General features: G+C 41.6%; 3 protein-coding genes across 3 annotated transcripts; 2 read left to right on the top strand and 1 right to left on the bottom strand.

The window, feature by feature from the left end:
* The first annotated feature begins 1754 nt into the window (after window positions 1-1754).
* LOC306921884 (TRIO and F-actin-binding protein-like) lies at window positions 1755-9905 on the top strand. The gene is made up of 11 exons (XM_079499190.1): window positions 1755-1835; window positions 1938-2003; window positions 2328-2417; window positions 4053-4147; window positions 5509-6154; window positions 6634-6868; window positions 7717-7810; window positions 8007-8169; window positions 8263-8376; window positions 9428-9514; window positions 9692-9905. Exons 1-11 carry the CDS (start codon window positions 1809-1811, stop codon window positions 9836-9838), a joined length of 1764 nt encoding a protein of 587 aa, XP_079355316.1. The 5' UTR covers window positions 1755-1808; the 3' UTR covers window positions 9839-9905.
* Window positions 9906-10036: 131 nt separating this feature from the next.
* On the bottom strand, window positions 10037-12629 carry smdt1b (single-pass membrane protein with aspartate-rich tail 1b). The gene is made up of 3 exons (XM_079499196.1): window positions 12412-12629; window positions 10501-10644; window positions 10037-10284 (listed from the first exon to the last, which is right to left on the bottom strand). Exons 1-2 carry the CDS (start codon window positions 12568-12570, stop codon window positions 10507-10509), a joined length of 297 nt encoding a protein of 98 aa, XP_079355322.1. The 5' UTR covers window positions 12571-12629; the 3' UTR covers window positions 10037-10284; window positions 10501-10506.
* A 1749-nt stretch (window positions 12630-14378) lies between these two features.
* LOC306921886 (putative RNA-binding protein Luc7-like 1) lies at window positions 14379-25214 on the top strand. The gene is made up of 10 exons (XM_079499192.1): window positions 14379-14995; window positions 15557-15651; window positions 17186-17284; window positions 17478-17588; window positions 20137-20280; window positions 20675-20851; window positions 21196-21395; window positions 21492-21521; window positions 23207-23389; window positions 23847-25214. Exons 1-10 carry the CDS (start codon window positions 14935-14937, stop codon window positions 24091-24093), a joined length of 1347 nt encoding a protein of 448 aa, XP_079355318.1. The 5' UTR covers window positions 14379-14934; the 3' UTR covers window positions 24094-25214.
* Window positions 25215-25968: the final 754 nt, after the last annotated feature.

Here is a 25968-nt window from a genome sequence, read left to right as displayed (position 1 = left end):
ACACGTATGTTTGTACTTTTCACTTTGAAATGTTTTATAGTTTTTTAAATATTATTATTATTATTTTTTTTTTATAATTCAAATTTTTATTTGTTTTTCAAAATCGTACAAAATCTAGGTTCAGTACAAAGCAGCATTACAAACATTACAACATACCTTAAAATATTTTAACTTTTAAAATACAACTTTGGAACCTCCCTATTTTCTTCTGTTATTTACATACAATGTCATACTGGGCACCACATGTATGCACAGTAAGTATTTTCCGTTATCTTTTGTTCATATATTCCGACTTGTCTTGCATGCTTTGAGATGCATAAGTCCAACCATATTTACTACAAAATGAGGGGGTGGTGTAGGACAAAAATATGCCTATTTCTATTTCACTTCTCTTCTTCTTTTGAGTGATGTCTCAGTTCCTCTTTATTGTGCTTCCTGTTGTGGGGTCAGTGCTAGTTTTCAGAATGTGTTTTCATGTTCAATTATGCATAACATTTGTATGCCGCCCGTTGCTTATGGTCAGAAACCTGGTATCTACATAATTCAATTATTTATGTTTTATATGCCCCATACACTTCTACCATCTACAAGCTCACAATGCATCGCAGTGTGACATTGTGAGCTTGTAGATGACATAAACAGTTAACAAATGAAAAGTATAAAAAAAGAGCTTGTAATAAATAATAACTACATTGGATCGATTGGAACACAGACTCTATTTCACTCATTGCGACTGTAGGTCGCAGATTACTATGAAAACCTGCAAAACCTGTCAGTCTCCATCACGCCATCATATATTGCCGTCAGACTGTCACGCCTCGCCACGTTCCATATATGACCGTCTCCATATATGAAGATCACGACACTGACCTCATCAAACCCTGGATAGCAATACATGGAGAAGACTGGATCATCACTTAGATCTGCATTAATCTGCATCTGCCCGAAAATTAAGGCCCGGCCCTACCTGGGCCCTCATAAAACCCTGTACACTCAAGACACTTCCCCTGCTGCCACCCTTAGATCTCCATATATGGAGCTGACCTGTTCTGACATTCCATATGTTGATCTGACCTCATCAAACCCTGTACACTCAAGACACGCTCCGTATATGGCCAGACCTCATCAAACCCTGTATACTCAAGACACTGCCCCCGCATGTTTTACTTAAAAGTATCAATACTGCAATATATAAATACTCTGTTATAAGTGAAAGGCGGAATTCAAAATCTACGTATTGGCATAAAAATGTACTTAAAGTTACAAAAGTAAAAGTACTCATGTGTCATATGCAGAATTTTTCAAATGTATGAAAATGTCTTGAAAATAGCAGATCTACAAGCTCACAGTGAGTCACGATGCAACAGTGTGAGTTTTTAGATCTGCTATTTTCAAATGGCCGAAATAGTGCTGAAGTGGGTATAATGTATGTATTGTAATAATAATCAAAATCTACAAAGTAACTAGTAACTAAAGTTTTCAAATAATTGTAATGGAGTAAAAGTACCATATTTGCCTCTGAGATGTAGTGGAGTAAAAGTAAAAGTAATGAAAATTGGAAATACTACAGTAAAGTCAAAGTACCTGAAAATTGTTCTTATGTACAGTACTTGAGTACATGTACTTTCCACCACTGGTGGTTATTGAGTGCAGCATGCCTCTGTCTCAGAAGAAGGAAATTCAACAGTTAGGACACTTAACACTTGTAACAGAAACAGTTCAGTTCAGTTTCCTGTACAGTTCATAGCTGTGACTACTGTTTTGTTCTGTCTCGCTTGAAGCTGGATCTTTTTCATCTTAAGGGATGGATGTCCAGACTCGATGGAAATGGCAAGGTAAGAAGATGTTTGCGTTTACACTAAGTGAATATAACTCTTAATGAACTGTTGAGCTTTAAATGAAAGTGGTGAAAATTGGCTCCTCTGTGTGTTCAACAGTGGAGGAAACACTGGTTTGTCTTGGGTGATACTTCATTGAGGTTTTACAGAGACTCTGAGGCAGAGGTAAGATTCAAATATGTTCCTTGCTATATAGGCCTGCCCTACAGGAACCTCACAGGAATGTTGAAGGCTTTGTGGATAGCACAGCCAGTAATGTTTGTATTTGTACAGTGTATGTATAACATTTCAACAGTTTTAGGACCCATTTTAATGTTCTCATGCCCACTTGGGTCATGACCTAAACCCCTTGAAATACACCACCCAATAAACGATTGCAGCATTATACACTATGGGAGATTCATGCCAAGTGTTCAATTTATGTGTGCCCCTTTTCAAAACATGTTCATCTTAGTTGTGTAATCTTTTATTCCTTTCATTGTGTTGCAGTCAGGTGACCTGGATGGAGAGATTGATCTAACATCCTGTGTTAATGTGTCCGAATGTGATATCGAGAAGAACTATGGCTTGCAAATAAATGTATTTATGCAAATTTACACACACACACACACACACACACACACACACACACACACACACACACACACACACACACACACACACACACACACACACACACACACACACACACACACACAGGGCAGATCGTGATCTGTAGAGTAGATCACACAGGCTGTGCATGTATACCACAGTGACATGACATGCCCCTAAACATATATCATTTAAATGAATCAAAAACTATTTTTGGCATCTGCCACTTGAATTAAGGTGACTTCACTTGATTGACATAAAAAAGGCCTGCCAGCTCAAAACCAAAATGCAATACTTTGTTTTCAAGTGTTTTGCACCAAGCCCCCAGTGAGGCTCTCCAGCATTGAAGCACTCGGCCCTAGTGGTTGGAGCTTGAACTGCAGGCGGACCCGTGGATTCATGACGAGGAAACCCTGTGCAGCTGTAGCCTGGTTAATAAACCAGACCGAATCAGCCGTTGGCAAAAAAAAGTTGCCTACCAGCGGATTACGGTCTGGCGAGGCTCAGTAGCACGCCTCTTTCCTACAGCAGAGAACAGGTCGGACCAATCGGGACACGGTATGCAATATAGGCGGGCTTTGGTACAGTGACGTTCAATGCTTGAGACTTTTGACTGACAGTAGCTCTGACCAATTGCGTCAAAGAGAAAATGTTCCCCGGGAAATGAAATCCAAGTGGAGCCAGCCCAGACTGATATACCGCGACAGTGTTGTGTGATATTAGTCTGGCTTATTAGCCAGGCTAGTGCAGCTGTAGCCTGGCTAATAAGCCAGACTAATATCACACAACACTGTCGCGGTATATCAGTCTGGGCTGGCTCCACTTGGATTTCATTTCCCGGGGAACATTTTCTCTTTGACGCAATTGGTCAGAGCTACTGTCAGTCAAAAGTCTCAAGCATTGAACGTCACTGTACCAAAGCCCGCCTATATTGCATACCGTGTCCCGATTGGTCCGACCTGTTCTCGATTGTAGGAAAGAGGCGTGCTACTGAGCCTCGCCAGACCGAAATCCGCTGGTAGGCAACTTTTTTTTGCCAACGGCTGATTCGGTCTGGTTTATTAACCAGGCTAGTGCAGCTGGGCTTTAACATTGAGCACTCCGGTTGCACTTCCGCATTTGCCAACCAAACTTTGGTTGGCAAATGCGGAAGTATTGCTTCAAAACGCCACTGAGCAACTTCCACTGAAATGAATAGCATTCTATGCAATGTATTTTCAGCAATGGGATAATATATATATATATATATTGTTTTTTTTGGTGGGTAGATCTGGTTGAGCTGGTCCTTTTGAAAGTAGCTCTAAAGTCTAAAAAGTGCTCTACACACACTACACAGACTGTAACAGACAGTAGGCAGCCAAACACAGCAGTCACATGCTTTGCCTATATTCACTTCCTTCCTTAATTAAGGCCTAATTTCTGCTTTGGCAAATAAGTGTTGCGTCTCGACAAAAATAACCCACATTTGTTCAGTTGAACGCTCCGATCACGACACCGATCACAGTAAAGCAAAAACAAAACAAAAAATATATATATCACAATTGACATTTTTCACCGAAGCCCATAAATTCGACTTAATTGTGCACGTTCTTTTCTTTCCCCTTATCGTTTCATCTCCTCCAGACAAAGAGAACAGTGTTCAGTCTCTCTGCCACTACCTCTAAACTGCGACGGAACTGGGTGAAGCTACTGAAGCAGGTCATTCAGACGAACACACAGTGAGTCTGAACACAGTGTGCTGTGCTTGCCGCGTGTACTTTGTTTGCACTGCTGTTACATGCTGTGTTTAAACCAGTGATTCTCACATTTTTGAGTGGTGTAAACCACTCCTACAACTGGCTTTGTTAGTTTACGTGTCTGTCTGTCTGTTCGTACCAAAAAATGAGCATGGTTGCTATGGTCACCCAGTTCACACGGGTGTGATTTCATTACGTCAGACATTACGTCAGACCACAGCTGATCAGTCTATATAAGACCTTACACCACTCAGTTCACACGGGTGTGATTTTTTAATTTCAAGGACCCCCGGATTGATATATTGTCTTTTTCTGAGAGGCGCTATAGCCCCTCCACCGTATGCCGTTTGAAATGACGTCATATGGCAGCCAAAGTCTATGGACTTTTAATGTTTGTTTACGGCAGTGAATGTAACGTGACTCCATGTGCGGCGATATAAATATTGTGACTGGTTTTGTTTTACACACACTGCAGCATTCATGTCTTGTAATGTATATTGTTGTGGCAGTAAATCTGCAATGAATGAAAGTGACCCGGCCTGCCATATAATATAAGTGCAGGCTTCTATAAGTCAGGCGCCCCTCACTTCACACAAGTGTGATTTTTTTGGGGATTTTTTTTTTATCTCTGGTTCCCCAATCTACACTGTAAAATCATCAGCGTTAATTTAACTCTCTGATTGAACCAAATGGACCCGTAGCGGTCCACTTGGACCCCTGGTGGTCCTCCTCTGAACCGATGTTGAGAACAGTGGTTTAAATGACAGCAATTCAATACAGCAACAAAACTGTGAGTCTGCCTTTACTTCCAAGGAGCACATCCTGCTGGAAAAGGGTGCCGAGTTTCACTCACTTCCAAGAAGCACTTTGGAGAAAATTAGATTCTTGAAGTAGAGGTCTTACTAATATAGCCTACAGAGTAAAAGTCCTCAGTGTTGTTTTAACTTTGAAAGTGAAAAGAAAAAAATGGCTTTGTAAATGAGCCTATTACAAAGCAAGTTATATCAAATGCTGTCAGTATTGCCAACACTTACAGAATATATCATGTGTGATGTATATATAATATCATATGCTTGCTATCATTTCATAGACATGTGAGGGAATGATAGATGTAGCATCAGTAATTGACGCTTTTGTATGTCTTTTTGGATAACGGAATGTACTCAAAATCCACTGGCAAATATGGAGAACAGATGTTGCAAAGATCATTTTCTGAATTCCAGAACATAGTGAAGAAATGCAGACAATATGATCTGTGGACCACTGTGTACTGGACACAGTCTATTATTACGGCTAAGATGGGTAACATTATCCTCTTGTCTCTCCCCTGATTCCAACCCCAGCCAATCAGATACCGGCCGTGAGAAAGAGAACCCCGCGTCGCCATGCCAACCTCCCTCTCGGCTCACCCACAAAGACTCCAGCTATAAACCTTCTCGTTCTGCTAACTCTCGTGATCATGCTGACCACTACCAAGATGGCTCTGTAGACCCGGACCTGGACAGAACACCATCTGGCTTATATCCAGCCAGTCAGAGAGAAGCCGGGGAGGGCTGGGACAGAGAGCAAGCAAAGCGATTGGAACATAGGAATAAGTGGTTTGAAGAGGGCGTCCCGTACAGTGAGATGGGCAGCAGGAGCAGGTGGGACTCGGTTGAGCTGAAGAAGGGAAGTGTCCCTGTGCCTGTAATTGACACCGTAGACTCAGAGGTCAACGAGAAGTGGGCAGAACTGGAGAGGATATCTCATGATAGGGACATCCCTGTGTCGTCTCTCATTGGAGCTCAGACTCATCAATCAAGCGCTCAAGACGCATTCCAGCCTCCCATTGGCTGCCAATCGGCTATTCAATCAAGAGCAAGCCCAGAGCTGGACATCTCTTGTGTGATTGGTTCCCAAGCTAATGAATCTAGCTCCAAAGAGGCTCTTCCATTTGTGAATGGTGCCCAAACCAATAAATCAAGCACAGCCGAAGCCCTTCAAAGGGAGGTAGGAAACACCGAAATGGAGAACATTTACATCATGAATGTACTCTATCTATAAGATAAGACCACAAAAGCCGATACTGATATTTGTTTATTTAGTTTTTGGTGTTATTGTTTCAGGCTTTTGTGCCAAGGAAACAAATAAATCTTCATTATAAGAAATAACTGTTCTGAATCTACAGCTTGGTATGCTGCACATAACCAACACACCAACATAGCCAGTGCAAAATGTATGCTTATCAACAACATATAAATATCGGCTACTGCCGATTGGAACAGAGTGTGTTAATGTCCAAAAAAATGCCGATACCAATATGTGGTGATACATCAGTGCATATACATACACATCTGGAGCAATAACAAATCTCTAGACCGCTTCCTTTCCCTTTCTTCTTACTCCTCTTCCTCACTCTCCATCTACTCTCTCTCTTCTTCCACCATCCCACGCTTTCCCTCCTTATTGTTTTCTGTGTGTCCCTGCAGGCCCTGTCCCTGAGACTGCAGGTGGAGAGCATCAAAAAGGACCGGGTGGCCATGGGGATCGAGATAGACAGTCCATGCGGCCCTGGGGCTCCTTGTAGGGCCAAACTGGAAGCCATGGTGTCGGCTCATCACAAAACACTGGAGGAGCTGCAGGAGAAACACGGCAGGGAGCTCAGGGAGCTGGAGAGAGAGAAGGACCGGCTGCTACAGGAGGAGAGTGAGGCTGCCACCAAAGGTAATATGCCTGGCGCGTGATTTGGAATCCCACCCTCGCTCCAGGAAACCCTGCTGTGATTGGCCAGTTTTCGCTGTGATGACAGTTCTCGTTTTTGCAACTATGCTTAAACCTAACCCTAACCTCAGTAAAACTATGCCTAAACCTAACCCTAAACCTAACCTCAGTAAAACTATGCCTAAACCTAACCTCAGTAAAACTATGCCTGCCCGGGAGCCAATCAGACACACGGTAAGGCGGGTCCTGGATCCTGGAACGGCGGTGGGATCCTGGAGCGTTGGTGGGATTCCAAATCACGCATGCCCGACAGCAATAACAGAGTGCAGTGAGGTTCTAAAAATGCAGCTCCATGGGTTGAGAACATGCAGTACCTAGACTAGAAGGCTGTCATGGCATACATGCTCTCATTAATGCACTTCTCAGTAAACCAAACCATACATATTTTTTAGGATGCCTTTAGTGTGTATGTGTGTTTGTGTCTAAAGCTGACCTTTAGACCTGAATTAATCTTAGTGATGTGGTACTACTAATTTAAATATATATAGTACAGCTATATTAATGTAGCCACAAAGAATTTATTCTATAGAAAAACTGACCTTATACATCTAACTTTGACAAAAGTGGCAATGGGACCAACGGGGCTCTGGTTTAGGTGGTGTAAATGTACTGCACACGTACACCTACAGAACCAGAAGATTTTCTACAACAACCCTATTAGCTGGCAATGGCTTGCATGAAGGTCCCTTTACCACAAACATGCTGTACAGCTTCACTTTCTATCTATACAGTACCCATATGCCACCTTGTTTTTGTTTTTCTTCATACCATTTTAATTCACTGCACTATAGCTATGGAGGCACTAAAACAGCTTCACAGAGAAGAGATGACCAGTAGGACGCCAGTAGGGGGTTCACACATGGACAAAACATACAGAGGACAAAGGTAAGATTATTCATGTTTTGTGTTAACATATCCATGTGTAACTCTGAATGTAGAAATGTAACAATGAGGGTCCCATGAGGGTCCATTTAGGATTGTACTGTGTATTCTCCATCTTGCCGAAGGCTTTAGATGTTCCATGACCTCTTGACTTGTGTGACATCACATGATAAGACAGCCCATAATGTCTGTGTGTCAGGCCCCTGCAGGCTGACTCCTTACACAGTGAGCTGGATGTTCTGTCTGAACACTACTCTCAGAAGTGCCTGGAGCTGAATGTGACAGAGCAGAGTGGCAGACGCAAAGAGATGGAACTGGGTTCCAAGCAGAGGGAGATGGACCAGCTCCGCAAAGAGAACCAGGTTGGAGAGAGAGAGAGAGAGAGAGAGAGAGCATCAGCATCAGTAAACTCCAATTTTTCTATATAATATTATAAAATTGACATCTTCTTTTAGGATCTCAGGGCCAAACTTTCTGAGGAAATCAGTCGAATGCGTCTCCTGGTCACAGGACAGAAGTCAGATTTACCTACCCTCGGAAGCGCCGAGCGTAGTGCGCCAGACACAGAGGTATTTTAAAAACAAATGAGTGACCTGAAATAGTTGTGTGGTACATTAGTTGTGTGAGTTTAGTTAGGACTTTCAATTTCATGTCAGGATCTGTGATTCTCATAAATACCGAATTGATGCAGAAGAGCTTTGAAACAATTTGGGAGGCAATTTACAAGATCCGGAATATTCCACTAATATTCAGAATGACGGCTCAATCAGAATAAAAATGCCTCGTGTAAACGTGTCAATTAAGAGAACATTATGATCCGCTCTAATATTCTCTTACAATTCACTCCAACTCATCGAGGAATACTTTTATTTAGCGTCCAAGTAAACAGTTCTCTGATGATTGCATGGTCGGAGCCTCGTGCACCCCAACACAAATAAATTAACCAGGTCATTCATATTGCAGGTCATGCCCACATTACACTCCCTGTGGCAATAACGGTTCTTTTTGATTTTTATCTTTTGGCAATATCCCCAGGGACCACATTTGCGTCATCAACCAACCTCTGATTGGACACATTCTGGGGCAGAACATACTGCCATCTACTGCCGGAAATACATTAATGAATTTAAGCTTTTGTGACAGGATATGAACCCTGTGCAATGTGACTTACTTTGACTTAATCCTCTTTACCCCGTTGAGTGGCAGGCAGTCACCAGAGCTCTCCATCTCACCCTCTTCTGTTCTGGGCCTGGGCTTTTGCTTCCTGCCAGCTCACTCCAATGTTCTTTAGGTCTTGGTTGTGCAATGGTAGCAGAGGCAATCAATTTAACTACATGAATGATGAAACATATTCAGGGACGAACAGTCAGCAAAAATAGCATATCTAAAAGCTCACGCGTCACCTTGCTCCGACACGTTGCGAGTGTGTTTATCGGCTATTTGCAGCAAAGAGGTTTGGCATAGAGAGGGGGAAAAAGGAGGGCACAGAGCCCTGGGGGACCCCGGTCAACTAAATAAATAGCATTTTATGTACCCTGTTGTACTCCCCATAGACAAAAACCCTCCATCTCTGCAAGTGCATGTGTGAAATAATAGTAAGATGGTATATTTCTGTTTCAGGTTCAGTTAAGAGCAAAAGAAAAGGAGGTGGAATATCTTCAAAAGGAAATTAGCTGTCTACGGTCTGAGGTTCAATCCCTCATTAAGGTACTTACTGTCTGATGCTTCGGTCTTTTTCTATTTGGGCCATTTGTAAGGACAATAATGTAAAACATACAAACAATGATCACAAATGTGTATAACTACTGTATTATACAACAGTCTAGTTAGCATGTCTCCTGTACTTTTGACATGTTTGCCATGTGCTATTAACCGTTACTCCAGGAGAAGGAAGCAGCGTATGAGCGCTATAAGACAGCATATGTGGAACTAAACGAGATGAAGGGCCGCAGCCAATTGGAAACAAGCTCCCTCAAAGAACATCTGAGACTGGCCAATGCTGCACTGCAGGAAGGGACAAGAGACACCTGATTGGTGGGGACACCTGCTATGACTGTTAGCCTGTTACAATAACAATAACTTACATGACTTGTCATGGCTCTGGCAGAATATGACTGGGACTATTACATTTACTCTTGGACATTTGCTTCAGCACACCACTGCAATTGCTGCCTCAATGAAGATTCAACACGAGGAGAACAGGAGAACAAAGAATGAAAATACTTACGATTTTCTTTAATATTTATAGACTTTATTAACCTTGACAGGCACATGCAAACAAGAGTGAAGGCCTGACTGATAGCCATGATAGCCTCACATAAATATGATATGGAATCTATTTAAAAAAGGTGTGAATGAGGGACGGAAGAGCTGGATGGACACAGTGGTCACAGTGATGTTGCATTCAATCATCATTCGATCTCCTTCACTCCTTCCTGGCACTACCATCCATGCCCCAAGTCATGATTGAACAGACCCTACATAGGCAAATAGATTTCAGTTAACATCTGTCGAATTGTCATCATTGCAATTTTCATTTTTATCCATTTCTATAATGAAGTTCACAGTCACACATGCTTTACAAATAGGTTAAGATTACAAATAAAAAAATGTTGTATAAGAGCTTATGTTTGAATGTTAGAATTGTGCATCTGTAATGACATTCACGCTGTCCTTTCTCCTCATTTACTAACGTTAATTTAGTCGTCGTCATCATCATCCTCTGGAACAAAGATGTCGTGCTCTTCCAGCAGTGCAGCAAAGTTCTTGCTGATAAGTGTTCCAACATAAAGGAAAGGCACGACCACTGCTGTCATTCGGATGAGGCCAAAGGATGTCTGAAAAACAAGGGGGGAAATGGCTATATTAAACTGGAATGGGATATAAACTGGGGGAGACAAGGAGCTGTTTAGTTACAATCTAAATAATACATTTTCATAGGAAAATCCACTGATCGATCATTCAGCAAACTACAATCATTTGTACTTGTACAAAGATTTACATGTGTGTGAACATCGACTTTGCCTCTGTACCAGACAGTGGCCTTAGTGTCCGCCTTGAAACTGGGAGGTCGGGGTTCGATCCCTGGCCGGGTCATACCAAACCAAAGACTGTAAAAATCCCTGCCTGCTTGACACTCAGCATCAAGGGTTGGATTGGGAGGGTCAGACTCAGATCAACTACAAATTATTTCTGAACGCTGAAGTTCGGACACGCTTACCCCAGGGTCCCCCGTTTCTCCCACGTTTCCGTTGTCTCCTATAGCCGCTTTATGCATCTTTGAAACATCTCACCAACTCATGCGGAGCGCCGCTCGGCGTGAACGGAGGGTATGTACATCTGTCTCCCATGGAGAGTGGTATAAGCACTCAGGGACCCCGGGGTAAACGTGCCCGAACTTCAGAAAAAGCTTAACCGAGGGTTTCGAAAGGGGCTAGGTAAATGCGGAGAACAAATTTCACTGTGGTAACATGTGTGACAAATAGTAGGACTTTTGGCTTCTTGCGTTTCCCAAATAAAACTTTGAATAGCTCTGTTCATATAGAGCGTCGCAGTCCCGCCTCCTACCCTGGACCAGGAAATGAAACCCAATGCATTTTCCTCATAGACATTTCTTAGTCGTGAAACCCAAACAAATAATTACAAAGAAGAAAAACAACAAAAAAAGCGTTTTTTTCTTCTTTCTAATTATTTGTTTGGTCCAAAATATTGCTTGTGTTGTCATGAGTTGTCACGACTCGAGTTGGCTTTGTCCACGGCGTAATCGTCTTTAAATAAATACTTTAAGAAATGTCTATGGGAAAAATGCATTGGGTTTCATTTCCTGGTCCAGGGTAGGAGGCGGGACTGCGACGCTCTATAGAGGGGACAACTCCATATAAAACTGTAAATAATTAGCATTATCGGGGGAGTTTTAACTTAACCTTGATATAATTCATTGGAAATCCATGAGCTATTCATACATTTTATGTAATGTAACTCAAGTTTTAATAGTCGGTGTTCCTCTTAAGAATTAGGGTATCGACTGGTGGTATGGATGGTATGATATTACCACCAGCAGCAACCCCCCCCCCCCCGCACACGGGCTAACAGAAACGCAGTCAAATCTCGATAGATACAACCTCCTCTTCTCTTGTCATTATAAATGAATTACTTGGCTTTGAGGGGGACATGCTCGTGTTGGCTTTAATGAATTGTCTAAGATGTAGATTCTAATTTAAGGACAGGGTTTCACATTACATCAGAGCGATTTGAAGTCTCAGTACAGTTTGTTGCCAATCGTTATCTTTGCTAATAGTAAATAGTTTATGGCTATAGTATCTAGATTAGATTGTTTACTAAATTATTTGCATCACGGGCAGACAATTAATGCAGCGTACATTTGATTTAGTACATGAAATTTCAACATTTTTCCATGGAATTTTTCTCGAACACAGTGCTACTTCCTTGAGGTTGCCTTTACGTAAACAAACACACGTTAATTGGCTACCGAATAATTTTCTAGAACGTATCGTCCACCCGATTGGTTACTGCTCGTGTCAATCATCAACCGAAATGAACAGCTTTAAACTGGGTCCGATCACAACAGAACGAAAAACACTTACTTTATCCGGTTTCGGTAGGATTGCGCCCGAGGTCGTTGACACCGCAGTCCGACATGGAACTCCGCTGCTTAAATTCGGCGTTTTGGAGCCACCGTTACGGCTCAATCCCACGTTTTTCGTGGCAAATCGGCGTGAGAGCCGCAATATCGCTGTCGCCATTTTTCCAGTAGGGGCGGGAGCAGGGTGTGAGTGAGTGGGTTTGGGTTGGGTTGTGTTGGCTGAGGCTCTACTTTGTGGATGACTGTCTGGCTGTATGGGCGTGCCCTAACAACAAAACAAATAACAAAATAATAAAATATATGGCTGGATGATCGTATTAGCATGACTCATCTATACTACCGATGAAATGTATAATTCATCAAAACAGCAGTTCAGTCAATACCACCGGCGAAATAAATAACCGGGTTATTACTTAACAAAACAAAATAATAATAATTGGGATTGATGATGGCTACACTTCCTCGCCTGCCAATCATGCGAAGAACATGCGGTAATTTTTTTGCCCTGAAACATAGTCATGACGCTACTTCGTCCTGTTTTGCGCACTTGCTACATTACACGGTTAATGTCAACATAAACGTTCATATTTCTGATATAAAGTACTCACCCCCGGAGCCACGGATGTTAGAATATTGCTCGGGCGGATAATAGCACCCGTTCATTCCGTATTGTTCAATAAAAAGCATTTGTATCCGACCGCCGGGCAATTTCTCAGTTTTTTTCGCCATGCTTCAACTGCGCACCCCTCGCGGTTGGGACGTGTATTGCACTCTGATACCTATGTCTGATTCATTACAACGGTTTTAGAAAATGGCCACCGATAGGATTACATTTGTTTTATTGAAGAATACGGAATGCACGGGTGCTAATACCAGCCCGTGCAAAATTATAAATATACGTGGCTCCGGGGTGAGCATATATTTTAGATTTTTAACGTTTATGGAGACGTTAACGTTGCAAATGTATCAAGTTGCCCAAAACAGGGGGACGTTCCGCCATGACGAGGTACATGTGAACCATGGCTGGCTAGTAATATGATATGATTAATATGATAATACCTTTTATATATTATATAATCTCCAACATGAATTATGTTTGTTATTTACAGCTAGGTAGAGTAGTGGGGCGAGATGGAAAAGGGGCGACCGTACGTACCTGTTACCATTTATTTTCCTTAATGGAGGCTTTGTTGTTTATGGACTGGTGACATCACAATTTACAGCACAACATATATTTTTTTAAATGTAAAATGTATTATAGATAGCGGCAGGGGCGGCAGGTTCCTATAACGGCAGTGGGTGCCCCCCGGCCCCGCCTCCCTGCCCCCCCCCCCCCCCCCCCCCCCCCGCCGCAGCGGGGGAAAAAAACATTTTTTTGGTACTTTATAATTTACAGTTTGCTAATAAATACAGTGGTGCGCGCTTTCAGTTAATCACAACAATTAACGAACACATTAAATTGTTTCAGCATCTTGTTTCAACATTTCAGCATGATCAACAGTAAATAATTAAATTGTATCATAGCGGGTCAGGGTAGGGCCTTCGAGTTAAGTATATCACGATGAGCAAAGATGTAAAATGTGTTTTCAACCAGTGGTCCTTGAGAGGATTCCAGGGGGTCCCCAGCTAAATGATGGAGAGTTGGTAACCAAATGGACCCTTATAGATCTTTAGTGTTAAACATCTGAATTACTTAATTTACAAGAAGTCTACACAATTAGAAAATGTAGAATTGTTATTTTTGCTCATGGTTAGCTCTCCTAATGTAACAATATCAAAGCATGGAATTGTGGACAAAAACAAAGAATTCTTTCGTTTTGGGTCTGCAGAGACTAAACCTCATCAAATGGTCCGTGGCTCAAATGCATAATAAAAATAATGGGCCCTCAGTGGTATCAAAATGGTTGAAAACCATTGCCTTAAACAAATACAAGCAGGCAAAAAAAGGTACCCCGTGCGCGAGAAAAACTGCCGCACTTCCTCCAGGCGCAGAAGCGCGGCTAGCTTTACGACGCTTACCAAAAAGATAGGAAGTCGAGAGAGAGAAGAAAGAAAGGGAATATTAAAACTTGCCAACTTCTAGGTCAAACCGCCAGAAGTATAGAATATGCTGTGCTCAACATTTTCACCCACAGTACAACTGACTGATTTATTTTAATACAAAAACTATTTTCCAACCAATGTCTGTCTCTGTGTGTCTCAACTCGCAGTCTCGCCACACGAGCAGTTTGTAACTGAGACCGAAGACGAGGTGGATCCACATCATCCAGCCACACTTTTGGAAAACAACGTTAGACCCGTTTAGATACTAAACGTGCCTCTATTCATCACATACATCTACACATAAAACACGTAGAGGGATAATAAACCAAGCAGAACATTTTCTCGAGTGGATACTGGCTGGTGTTTTCGAGGGAACTTAATTGGGGGCTCCTCTCGGTTAAAAGTTGTCCGCGGTGGAGGAGGAGGACCAGAGAGGCCTGCGTGTGGCCGAGGAGCATCGTGGATAAACACCGGGGAGAACATGTCGGCCCAGGCCCAGATGAGAGCGATGCTGGACCAGCTCATGGGGACGGGGAGAGACGGTAAGCCCCGGGGCTGGCTGGCGCTGTTGATGACAACCGCGATTATGATCCTTCTCCAACCGCCGCGTTGGTATTTGAAGGCTAGCCTTATTAGCAGCTAGCGTTAGCCTGCCAGACCGACTAATGATGAGGCATGCTTTGCTAACCTAGCCTCTGTGTGAACCTAGCCCCATGGCTAACTTAGCCACTCGGCTAGCTACCTGTTGTCTGTTATGATGAGCGACGTAAACTAACTAAACCCATTTACTTTACCAGACAGTAAACATTGACTGTCTGTCTGTCTGCATGGCTGAAATGCCCGAGAAGAACATTAAGATGTTTTGCATATTTTACTCTCATGACTTACCTGCGGCCCCTTGTTTGTTTCCAGCTGCTGTCGTTTTGTGTTGATATGTCAGGACAGGAACATCACTTTGCACTTATCTGTTACAGAATGTGTTATTTGTTGGTGGTAACTTTAAGTCTGCATCGCAATCGCGTGCACCTCCTTTTACAACGAGCATTTGTTATGCTGTTTGTCATGGATAGTACATGTTTTTTCCTGTGCTATTTCTTTTATAGGAGACACCATGCGACAGAGAATCAAATTCTCAGATGAGCGGGTCTGCAAGAGTCACCTTTTGGATTCATGTCCTCATGACATTCTGTCAGGCACTGTGAGTATCACTTCGAGACCCACAGCTTGTACCCACTTCTCCCAGCACTTGCTTATATGACAGCAACTCTGTTTTGAGTTTGACTCACAACTTTTTGAGTAATGGACCACAAACGGTTAAAGTAGGTTCATTGATTGATTGAAATATTTATTAACAGTTTGCAGAATTACAGTACACAGTACAAACTCAATACAAAGACTGTTAACTGTGAGTGGACGACCCAATTAAGCATTACACTTGTTTACAAGAGGGTCCACCATGTTCAATTCATCAAAAAAACGCTAGCTGCTAAAAATTCATCATTCTCATCAACCGTTATCACCAACACAGGGGTGTTGTTCAAGGTTGTGTCTCAGTCCTTTTCTCTACACACTATACTAGGGATGCACCGAAAGGGAAATTCTTGGCCAATACCGAATATAGGAAACAGTTGGCCAAAAACCGAATATCCGAATATGATTAATATTATATATCTTTTTTCCTACCATTGCTGTCATGGCCGTACCTTAAAGCTACCTGATTTATGGCAAAATAAATGGTTATGGCAAAACTTATAATAATCACTATTATGGGTCCATAAAACATTTATTCAGCTCTTTTGAATGCATTAATTGCATACACTATTCGGTGATAAAAATGCATTTTCTGCCGAATATTTTCTGCGGCCGAATATTCGGTGCATCACTACACTATACACAAATGACAGTATTAGCCCCTTACCCACTAACATCACATACTTAAAATACTAAAATAACTATTACGGACTATCCGAACACCATTTCTCATTTTACACACTGACAACTATCTAGAGTTGAATGTGGACAAAACAAAATAACTGGTCATTGAAACAACCTGCACTGGACACTCCTCAGTAAAACAGTAGAAAAGGTTGTCAGTTTCACACATCTTGGACTCACTCTTAACATAATTATTACATCTATCCATTCACGTTTTCAGCAAAGACTCCATGTAATCCGTAAGTTAAAATGATCTCTTGCTGGGGCCCTCATCTTCTGTTGTTATTATTGTACAAAAGCATTATTCAACCTGTAGCTGTTGTGCTGTTCCACATGTTTCTACACCATACTGTCCATGCCCAAGTTCCCAACAGAAACAAACTTTTCAGTATTACCCGCATTGCTTCCAAGATCATCGGACTTCCTACACCCACACTTTCTGATATGAATAATCACACGGCCATCACACGGTTAGCACTTTATATATTAAATTACACTGATCATCCCCTCTATCGCTTTTTTAATGCATTACATTTTGACAGTTTTGTCCCCTCAGCCATCGCGGCATTAAACAAACTGCCCCACCCAATACATTTTTGTATTGTCTTGGTGTTATGTGCTATGTGTTTTGATGTGGGTGTTTGAACAGACATGTGAAGACGAATATCCTTTGGGACAATAAAGATTATTATTATAATTATTACGAACACATAGAAACGGCAATCACTTATATTTAATGGATATTACAGTTTCGCCCCATATTGATGTATTGATCTTTGTCGTTTTGTTTCCTACAGAGAATGGACTTGGGGGAATGTGTGAAAGTACATGACCTGGCCCTTAGAGCTGACTTTGAGATTGCCTCCAAGCAACAAGAGTACTTCTTTGAGCTGGATGTGAGTTATGTTGCTGTCATTCTCACACAGAATCTGTGTATCGGTACACTTGTTTTTCTTTCTTGTTTGACAGGTATGACACTAGGTATGACATAATGTTGACTCTTTCGCATTGGAAACATGAGTGTATACAATTTCACGTGTGAGTAGAAGTACAGTTTGAACATTTCCTGACTTTGATGTTTTTGCACAGGCTGCAGAGCATCTTCAGTCTTTCATTGCTGACTGTGACCGTAGGACTGAGTTGGCCAAGAAGAGACTTGCTGAAACACAGGATGAGATCAGTGCTGAAGTCGCAGCAAAGGTGAGCTATGGGGTGTTAAAAGGTCTTTATGTATCTTATGTTTCCTTTGGCCATAGATGGAGCATAGGCATTGGATTTCTTTCTTTTTTTTCTCCAGTAGTAATAAAGTACATTTTCAAATCAAGTCTACTTAAGTTGTCAGCCTCAGAATCAACTTATTGTCACATCACAGGTGTGCATGTGTAAAGAATTGGGTGAAACACATTTTTGGGCAAGCTCCTTTATTGTTTTCAGGAAGAGAAATGAAGGGAGCATGGGCGGGGGAGCATGGAGAAAAAGAAATCAAGCGCCAAAGAGAAACGTGTCGAGGATAGGCAACAATCACAATCAAAGCCTTTTAGATTTCTAGAAAAGTAAATGACCAAGCCAGTGATACTAAAAAATAACATTAGCAACACGGAACATTTCCAAACTAAATGTATTTTTGGCCACCTCCATTTCACCAAATCACACAGACCTGAGACCAGATTCTACAAAGGTCTTCTAAATCATAACAGTTTTCTGAAAAACTTGTCAGTATGTCAGTGATGCTCAAGGACCCCAAATATTATATGTAATTGGCCGCCGACCCCCATCTGAAAATATGTTGTTCAAAGGGGTACAGGCTTTAGTGCCGACACTATTATTGGTCCGACAGTCATTAGACCGACAACCTACCTCAAACTCTAACCTAACCATCACCACAAGCACGGGAGAAGCGCATGTTCGAGCGCTAGTCTGACCGTTGTTCCCGCATGTCAGACTTTTTAATATAATAAAAAATATATGTTTGCTGTGAAAGAATATATATATTCAAAGATTTGCACACGTTTTCATGATTTTTCATAGCAGCAGATCTACAAGCTTGTAGACAACTCGGTGTAGATGTGTTCCAGGTCTTAATGGCTAATAACTTAATCTAAAAAACAGGCATGAATGGTCTAAGTCAGTGTTTCCCAACCTTTTTTGTCCCAGGGCACACTTTTCATATCCTAAAAATCTCAGGGCACACCTAGATATACGGTGTATAGGCCTATCTATATACATATACATACATATGTGTATGTATGTATATATATATATATATATATTCATCATTCAATATTTTGAGCTAAAGTTCATGGTTCGTTCTTTCTTTTTTTTAATTATTATTATTATTACCACAGTAAAAAAAACTGGGGGATTTAATAATAAAAAATGAATTCCTTTAAAAAAAATACATTTTGGAGAAAAAATAGCTCATGTGAAATGCCACCTAATTATTAATCATTTTCCTTGTCTTTATTATGGGCCAACTTGTGAAAGCTGCATGCTTTTATTGTGAAGGGTCTCAGTTCTCACAGCCTGCATATTTCCACGTGCTGAAAATAGCTGATCGACAAGCTCACAGCGCGTTGCGGACGCAACGCGTTGTGAGCTTGTCGATCAGCTATTTTCAGCATGGAACACGTGTACGACGAAGAATAAATCAGGCATCACTGCGCTTCTGTGGAGGGAGGGTCCGGAGGGAGATATATTGTGTTGGCCGAACGAGGCGATCATGTATGGACACTTGGACAGTTGGACAGCTATTTTTCGTGGCACATTATGTTTAATCACAACGTCACGTTTACTTTACCTCCTCAGTGTTTGGGTCGGGACATGTAGGACTGTATGTGTCTGCTGTCTACGTGCATATGCACGAAATGTAGCGTCTTCTGGATGCATCTCTTTTGCATTAACATTTCAATGGCCGAGGGTCGTTAGAGTCTATTGTTCCGTCGTTATCGCACGTCTAATGGTTAGACGTGTGACAACAACAACGACGCAACAATAGGAAACCTGCAGCCCAGTAGCTATAATATTGCTTTCGGGGGAGGGTTAGTGTTATTTTCGGTCAAATCAGGCGGCACACCTGGACACATCAAACGGCCCAGTAAAGTGCCGCGGCACACAGGTTGGGAAACACTGGTCTAAGTAAGACAAATGAGAAAATATCAATCAGACTGATATTTTCTCATTTGTTTTAGACTGGTCATATACGCTTACGGTATATAGGACTGTCCTAAAATACAATGGTGACCATGTTCAGGTGACAGGCCTATTTGTTGAACACCTGCCCCATAGTGGAAAACTCGCCTGGAACCGAGGCATTTGCAGCTGTGGCCAGTTACTGCTTGGCAAGAACACTGAGCCTCTTGTATGTGTTTTACTTTTCATCAGGTGAAATTAATTGCTTTTAAGAAAAGGTTATTTCTCTTTGCTTTCTCTTGTTGCGCTGTAATCCTCCCAAGGGTGGAATGCTGATTGCCAAAGGGCTAACAGACTCATGATCATAATTTCTAACACCAATAAGACCATTTGTTGTAAACTGGTAGTCGACACCTGTTCCACACCGGCTGTTCAGCTAGTCGAACCTTTCATGCCCATCCCTAGACAGTAACCAATACAGGAGGATACAGCTAAATCAAATTGGCATAATAACACAAATAACACACAGAAAAGCGAACATTTAAAATTTCTACCTCTGTTGCTTTATTTTTTTTAACCTTTTGTCTTTCTTGTCTTTTTTGCTCCGTATCACAATCAGGCTGAGCGTGTCCACGAGTTGAACGAGGAGATTGGGAAGCTGTTGGCGCGGGCAGAACAGCTTGGTGGTGAGGGTAATGTGGATGAGGCCCAGCTAGTTCTGGAGCAGGTCGAGAAGACCCGTGCCATGAAGAAAGAGGCAGAGGTGAGAGACCCATGTTCTAAAAAAGAAAAGTCTTAATAAAAAGCTGTCAACCAAGGCAAACACGATTCAGTCCTTAAGCAGTTTGCTGAAATAGTTATAGTCACAAAAATAAGAAGTTCATATCTCTGGAAATGTTTATGTATGTACTGTGGTTTGGTTTGATTTCAGCTAGAGATGTCTCTCTGTCGCTGTCTCCTCGGAGAATAAAGCAAAAAAGTTTTACAAAACAGAAACAAGGAAATTATGTTAAGTTTAGTAATGATGTTGAATTCACAATAATACATTATTTTCACGTGCCATTGGTAAAAGGTTCGTTACGATGCTTCAGCAGGAAACCAAGGACAGTTCAAAATGCAAATGTGTAAAAGAAAACAAATGTTTTCCATTACTATAGGATGTGTACAGGAATTCCATGCCAGCCTCCAGCTTCCAGCAACAGAAGCTGAGGGTGTGTGAGGTATGCTCAGCCTACCTGGGTCTCCACGACAACGACCGCCGTCTGGCCGACCACTTTGGAGGCAAACTGCACCTGGGCTTCATCGAAATCCGTGAAAAGCTTGACAGGCTACGGGTAAACCATATGTTTATACCTATACGTCCGTATGCAAAATAACGTGTCTGAGAGGCTAAATGTGTTTCTAAATATTGTCTACTTAACCCATTCTGGACGGGAACCCCTCTTGGGGTTCTGTATAGTATTCAAAAATTACAAAAAAATGATTCTGCTATATAAATATTTGAAGTATTTCAGAAAACTTAGGTCAGTGTTTAGAAGGCATTTTTAGAATCGGCCTCAGTCCAAAATGGGTTAATTGTACAAAATCACAGGGTTAGGCATAATTGTATTCAGCTCAACTAAAGAAACATGGTTACATGTCACAATGTTTAACTAGGTTTGTTATTTTCTTTTAACAGAAAGCAGTTGTTGAGAAACAAGAAAGAATGCGAATGAGAAGAAGGGAGGAACGTGACAAGGAGGAAGAGAAAGAAAAGGAATGGGAGTTGGAGCGTGAACAAGAGAGGGAGACTGAGAGAGAACGAGAGCGTGAAAGAGAGCGAGTGTGGGAGAGCGAGAGAGCAACAAGGGAGAGTCAGAGAGGAGAGTCACGAAGGAGGTGAGTAACGACAACCATATTCACACCAAAAAGTATCTTGTGTCATCAGAATGCTGCAAATGAAACTTACTCTATCTCTGTCTGTTTGCTTCTCAGGTCAAGATCAAGAAGTGGAGAACGATATAGGTATGCCTACTTCCTTTGAATGTTTTGATCTTTACGTTTTTTTTATGAGCATAAATTGACTGGTGATTCAGTGTGGTTTCATTCGAGAGAGAGAATGAAATGCGAGTTACAAAGCACACCATGAGTTTCTCTCCTGAATTTTCAGTGCTCAGTAAGGATCTTATCGGATATGCTATGCGTATTATAAACAGACCGGGACCCCGAGGCAATTGGGTCTGACCCGGACACAATTGACTAATTTAACAAACTTGAAAGGGCCTCTTATTGTCGTGGATAATTCACAAGCAATGGAGAGAGTGGTAGAGCAAAGTGGTGGAATAACTTGGTGACGCATTGCAGGCAAGTTGACTTCCTTGGCCTCATGAACATAACAGTAATAAAACAAACAAAGAATCTCATGGCTATAGCCTACATATTAAGACTGAACAAGATGCAAAGACCCAACATGAATCCTAAAAAAAGTCACTCGTCTGTCCTGACTACTTTGTTATTTTTGGCAAGTGATAGCCTTTCATGATGTTGTAGATATGCTTTAGGAAACTAAACTAAACGTAGTGCATCTTTGGTAAGTGGAAAGAAACACTGTTGCACAGTAACGAGGTGTAACGAGTCTGCTGGATGATTGACTGCACAGGCACTTGACGTTTATTACATTATGGCAGTATAATGTATCATTTGGCCGGAGAAATACAATCTTACTGGTCACGTTGGCTGGCCCAGAAAATGCCTAGCAGAAACCCTGATTACAATTACCTGTTAAAAACATCGATTTGATTCTACGATTTATCAATTATTTATATATCACTGCCCATGGCTATACTTCATCAGTTAAGACAAGCAGTCAGATACATATTATGAACTCCTTTTTGATTTATGAAGTGCTTTAATGTTAAATATTCATAGTCAAATATTATATAAATTGTATTTTATAAATAATCACTCAAATATTAAAGTCTTAACATTAAAATGAATTGTAAACTAACATGAATTAATTATATTGGCCTTTCATTAATATTATCCAGTTCATTCCAATGTTATAAGTGTTATAAGCCTTTACATAGCAGCTCTAAGACAAACTGTGACTGGCCAGGAACAACTTATTCAAATCAATGTAACCAAATGTACCCATGAAGACTTGTACAACAGTGTCACTCACTGAAAATAGCTGACCTCACTCACATCGTGATGCGTTTTGAGGGCAGTGCATCTGTTGTGCAGATCCGCTATTTTCCGGTGTGAGTGACAAGCTTGTAGATCGGCATTGTACAATGTCGTTAAAATTTTACCATCTAGTGAAACTGAGAAAAGGGGCCTTCAAAAACACTGGGTGCTTTAAAAAAAAAAAAAAAACTCTCAACCACTTCTCTCGTAGTGATAGCAGCCTAGTAGTGTTTGCACACAGTGCAATGCGCATGTCAATGAATCATTGATCCTGGAAGTAATTGTCCCATGCGTATCATTTAAGGTCATAATAGGCAACCGGAAACATCCAACGTTCAAATGTCATCACTTGTCAAAATGAAGTTATGGACACAGCTAGATTTCATCCATACTGTGTCCTTATCAGATAGTAAGAAAAAAAAATGAATCTGAATGTACATGGAAAGGTGGCGCATATGTGCATGAATGGGGACCATTTTCCTTGTCATCTAATGCGTTCCTGTCATTCCATGTAACTATCCCAGGGATGGAGGCAGCTCGTCTTCCCATCATTCAAGGCGGCACCACTCCTCTCGCTCCAGAGAAGAGGGGGGTGCGGGTGCGGGTGGGGGTGAGCGTGACCGGGACAGGGAGAGGAAGCACCGACACAAAGACAGGCATCGCTCACGCTCTCACTCTCACAGGAATAGTACTAAGAGGACTAAGAGGTGAGGCTGTCTCACTGGTGGCTGTTGTGTCTGAAAATCCCCTGGCTGCTATGCAGAATACATCTTGACTTAGATTATGAATTGATCTGAGATCAATTCTTCCCCTTTATGTCGCTGAAGTTCATGCTTTACCAGTCGCCTTTACAGAGATCAGTGCCACATTCTAATTATAGTGCCACATTCTAGTTATATTCGGTATATAAGGCTTGGGTATCTAATGTGTTTTGGAAGGGTGTATTTTCCATTATGCATAATCAGGCAATCAAACCCTAACATTTCTCAATTGATTATCTGTGGTGTTGGCTAATTTTCTGCGTAATGACTACTGTTAAAATAATAGTATTGTGAGTGCTTGGGGCTGTCTTTACTAGGAACGCATCATTGTCAATATGCTGGAGTGATTGTCTCCCATCATGTATATGTGATCTTTTTTGTGTGTGTGCATGTTTTTGCTCAGGTCCTCTAGAGACAGATCATCTAACACCCGTGACGGAGAACGTTCCCTTTCCCAGGAGAGATGGAGAGAGAGTGGAGGGAGGGAGAGCGGAGAAGGACGGCGAGAGGAGACAGGGAGAGTGGAGTTTGGAGACAGGGAGAGGTCCACCTCCCCGGACATGGCCAAGGGCAGGGAACGAGAGAGATCCCTCTCACTCGAGAGAGATAGACACTCCAGCTCTGAAGAGAGAGAGTCTGGGGAGATATGAGCGAGAGAAACAATCGAAAGATTGGATTTGGATATATTGTTTAGTTGAAGGAGCAGGATGAGTCCAGGAGTGTGTGTGTGTGTGTGTGTGTGTGTGTGGGCGTGCATGCGTGCGTGTCAGTACTGTATGTGGTCACGTTCAAAATGGGGCATATACGTATGTATACATATACATTATGGGGATAGGGTAGGATCTGGAACGGGGGACTGATGAGCTCATTGTCGGAAAAAGGTCACATGCAAAGAAAAGATTTATGTAAGGCAATGAATATGAACCGAGGTGACTTAAGATCTTGTAATGCTGTTATGACCAGGAAGCAGTTCTTTTATTCTCTAAACCATCTTGTGTACACTTCATTGAATTATGTCAGTGGTTCTCAGACTTTTTCCCCCCCCTTTATTTCTCGAGTATAACTCGGTGTACAAATGGAGCCAAATGGGTCCATTTGGTTCGATTAGTACGCGAGTTGCGGCCCTGTAAGGGTCCATTTGGAACCCCCTCAATGAATCCTGAGGTCCCTGGACCCCACTTTGAGAACCACTGGGTTATTGGTAAGGATGGGGTGTGAAGAAACACAAGACCTACTTTTAAGTTTGTGTTTTATTTTACTTATGAATTTTCTTTTTTTATTATTAGTGAGACCTTCATTGTTAATACTGTTTTTCCTCTGTGTTCCATTTGGGAATATGATGTCAGTTTCTAATAAAGGGTTGACTAGCTGTGGATAATAATTTACATACATTATTAGACTCATTGATGTGAAAACACCCTGAACAAGGCATTTGTACTTAGAAATCTGCCTTCAGGCCTTACCATTCTCATCTTCTAGGGGAAGTCTGCCCTCCTTATTGCAAATATGGCACCCAGCATTGATTATGTCTATAAATTATGATTAAGAGTGATGCGACATACTTGACCTGGGCTGAAATCCAAGTTTCTCCAATACTGGACTTGTTTAAGTATTTGACGTGCACATGCATTTTCTGTACTGGTATTTTTTAGTTAAAGCCCAATAAACTGACTTGTTTTCCTCTTTTGCTGTGATACATGTTGGATGTTTTGGGGGGATCTGTATTTTGCTGTGCCATCTAATATGAAGTGAATAAAAGCTTCTGCTTCCATTTATATGAATGGGTGTCTTTATTGGGATGCGTCTCTGGACCCGGATCCATAATGCTTTGCTTTTAGTTATGACTTTCTACACAAACCGTTGAAACCATTTAAAAAAATGCAATGTTCTAGTGCAGGGGTCCTCAACTAGAAATGCTGAAGGTCCACTAATAATTTTTGAAAAAGACTTAAGGTCCAGTCCCATGCCACGCAGCGCGGGCCATGCAGCGGCCAGCGGAGAGCGGGGCTCTATATTTTTTTAGTACAGTAACACCAAGGCAAGCTTATACAAATCGGATCCCCTCCCAACCAACCAATACTGGGGTGCAGAGTATGGAAATAAAATGTTTCACAAATATTCCCCTCCAAAAATTGTATTAGTTAAATTATTGTTAAACATCTGCATTACTTGATTTAGAAGAATTGTTATTTTGATCAACACATTTGCCCGTTATCTCTCCTATGGTACCTACCAACATCAATACAGCATGGAATTGAGGACAAAATCCTATCCAACGATAACAAAATATTCAAAATTTGTGTCTGGGAGGCTAAATGTGGGTTGGTGGTGCCGTGGTGGCTTAAATGCCGAATACTAATGGACCTTGATATGAAAGAGGTTGAAAACCACTGTCCTAGTGTTCTGCAGTACATCGCTCAGGCCAGCCACTAGATGGCAGTAGCTTACCACTTGTAGATGCTTGCAAAGTGGCAAATGTAGAGAAAAAACCAAACAGTCAAGTCTTGACCAGTGTTGCCATGTCT

Source organism: Electrona antarctica (genome assembly GCF_951216825.1).
Source record: "Electrona antarctica genome assembly, chromosome: 4".
Taxonomy (NCBI): domain Eukaryota; kingdom Metazoa; phylum Chordata; class Actinopteri; order Myctophiformes; family Myctophidae; genus Electrona; species Electrona antarctica.
The sequence above is the reverse complement of the archived record's forward strand: the minus strand, read 5'-3'. Positions and strand labels throughout refer to the sequence as shown.

What these genes read in the sequence shown, in the direction of transcription:
- LOC306921884 (XM_079499190.1), top strand. Translation starts at nt 1,809, where the DNA reads ATGTCCAGACTCGATGGAAATGGCAAG. An exon ending in GTCATTCAGACGAACACACA is followed by an intron (nt 4,148 to 5,508) that starts GTGAGTCTGAAC and finishes TTCCAACCCCAG; the next exon opens with CCAATCAGATACCGGCCGTG. An exon ending in CCGAAGCCCTTCAAAGGGAG is followed by an intron (nt 6,155 to 6,633) that starts GTAGGAAACACC and finishes GTGTCCCTGCAG; the next exon opens with GCCCTGTCCCTGAGACTGCA.
- smdt1b (XM_079499196.1), bottom strand. Translation starts at nt 12,570, where the DNA reads ATGGCGACAGCGATATTGCGGCTCTCACGCCGATTTGCCACGAAAAAC. An exon ending in TCCTACCGAAACCGGATAAA is followed by an intron (nt 10,645 to 12,411) that starts GTAAGTGTTTTT and finishes CTTGTTTTTCAG; the next exon opens with ACATCCTTTGGCCTCATCCG.
- LOC306921886 (XM_079499192.1), top strand. Translation starts at nt 14,935, where the DNA reads ATGTCGGCCCAGGCCCAGATGAGAGCGATGCTGGACCAGCTCATGGGG. An exon ending in ATGACATTCTGTCAGGCACT is followed by an intron (nt 15,652 to 17,185) that starts GTGAGTATCACT and finishes TGTTTCCTACAG; the next exon opens with AGAATGGACTTGGGGGAATG. An exon ending in CCATGAAGAAAGAGGCAGAG is followed by an intron (nt 20,281 to 20,674) that starts GTGAGAGACCCA and finishes CCATTACTATAG; the next exon opens with GATGTGTACAGGAATTCCAT.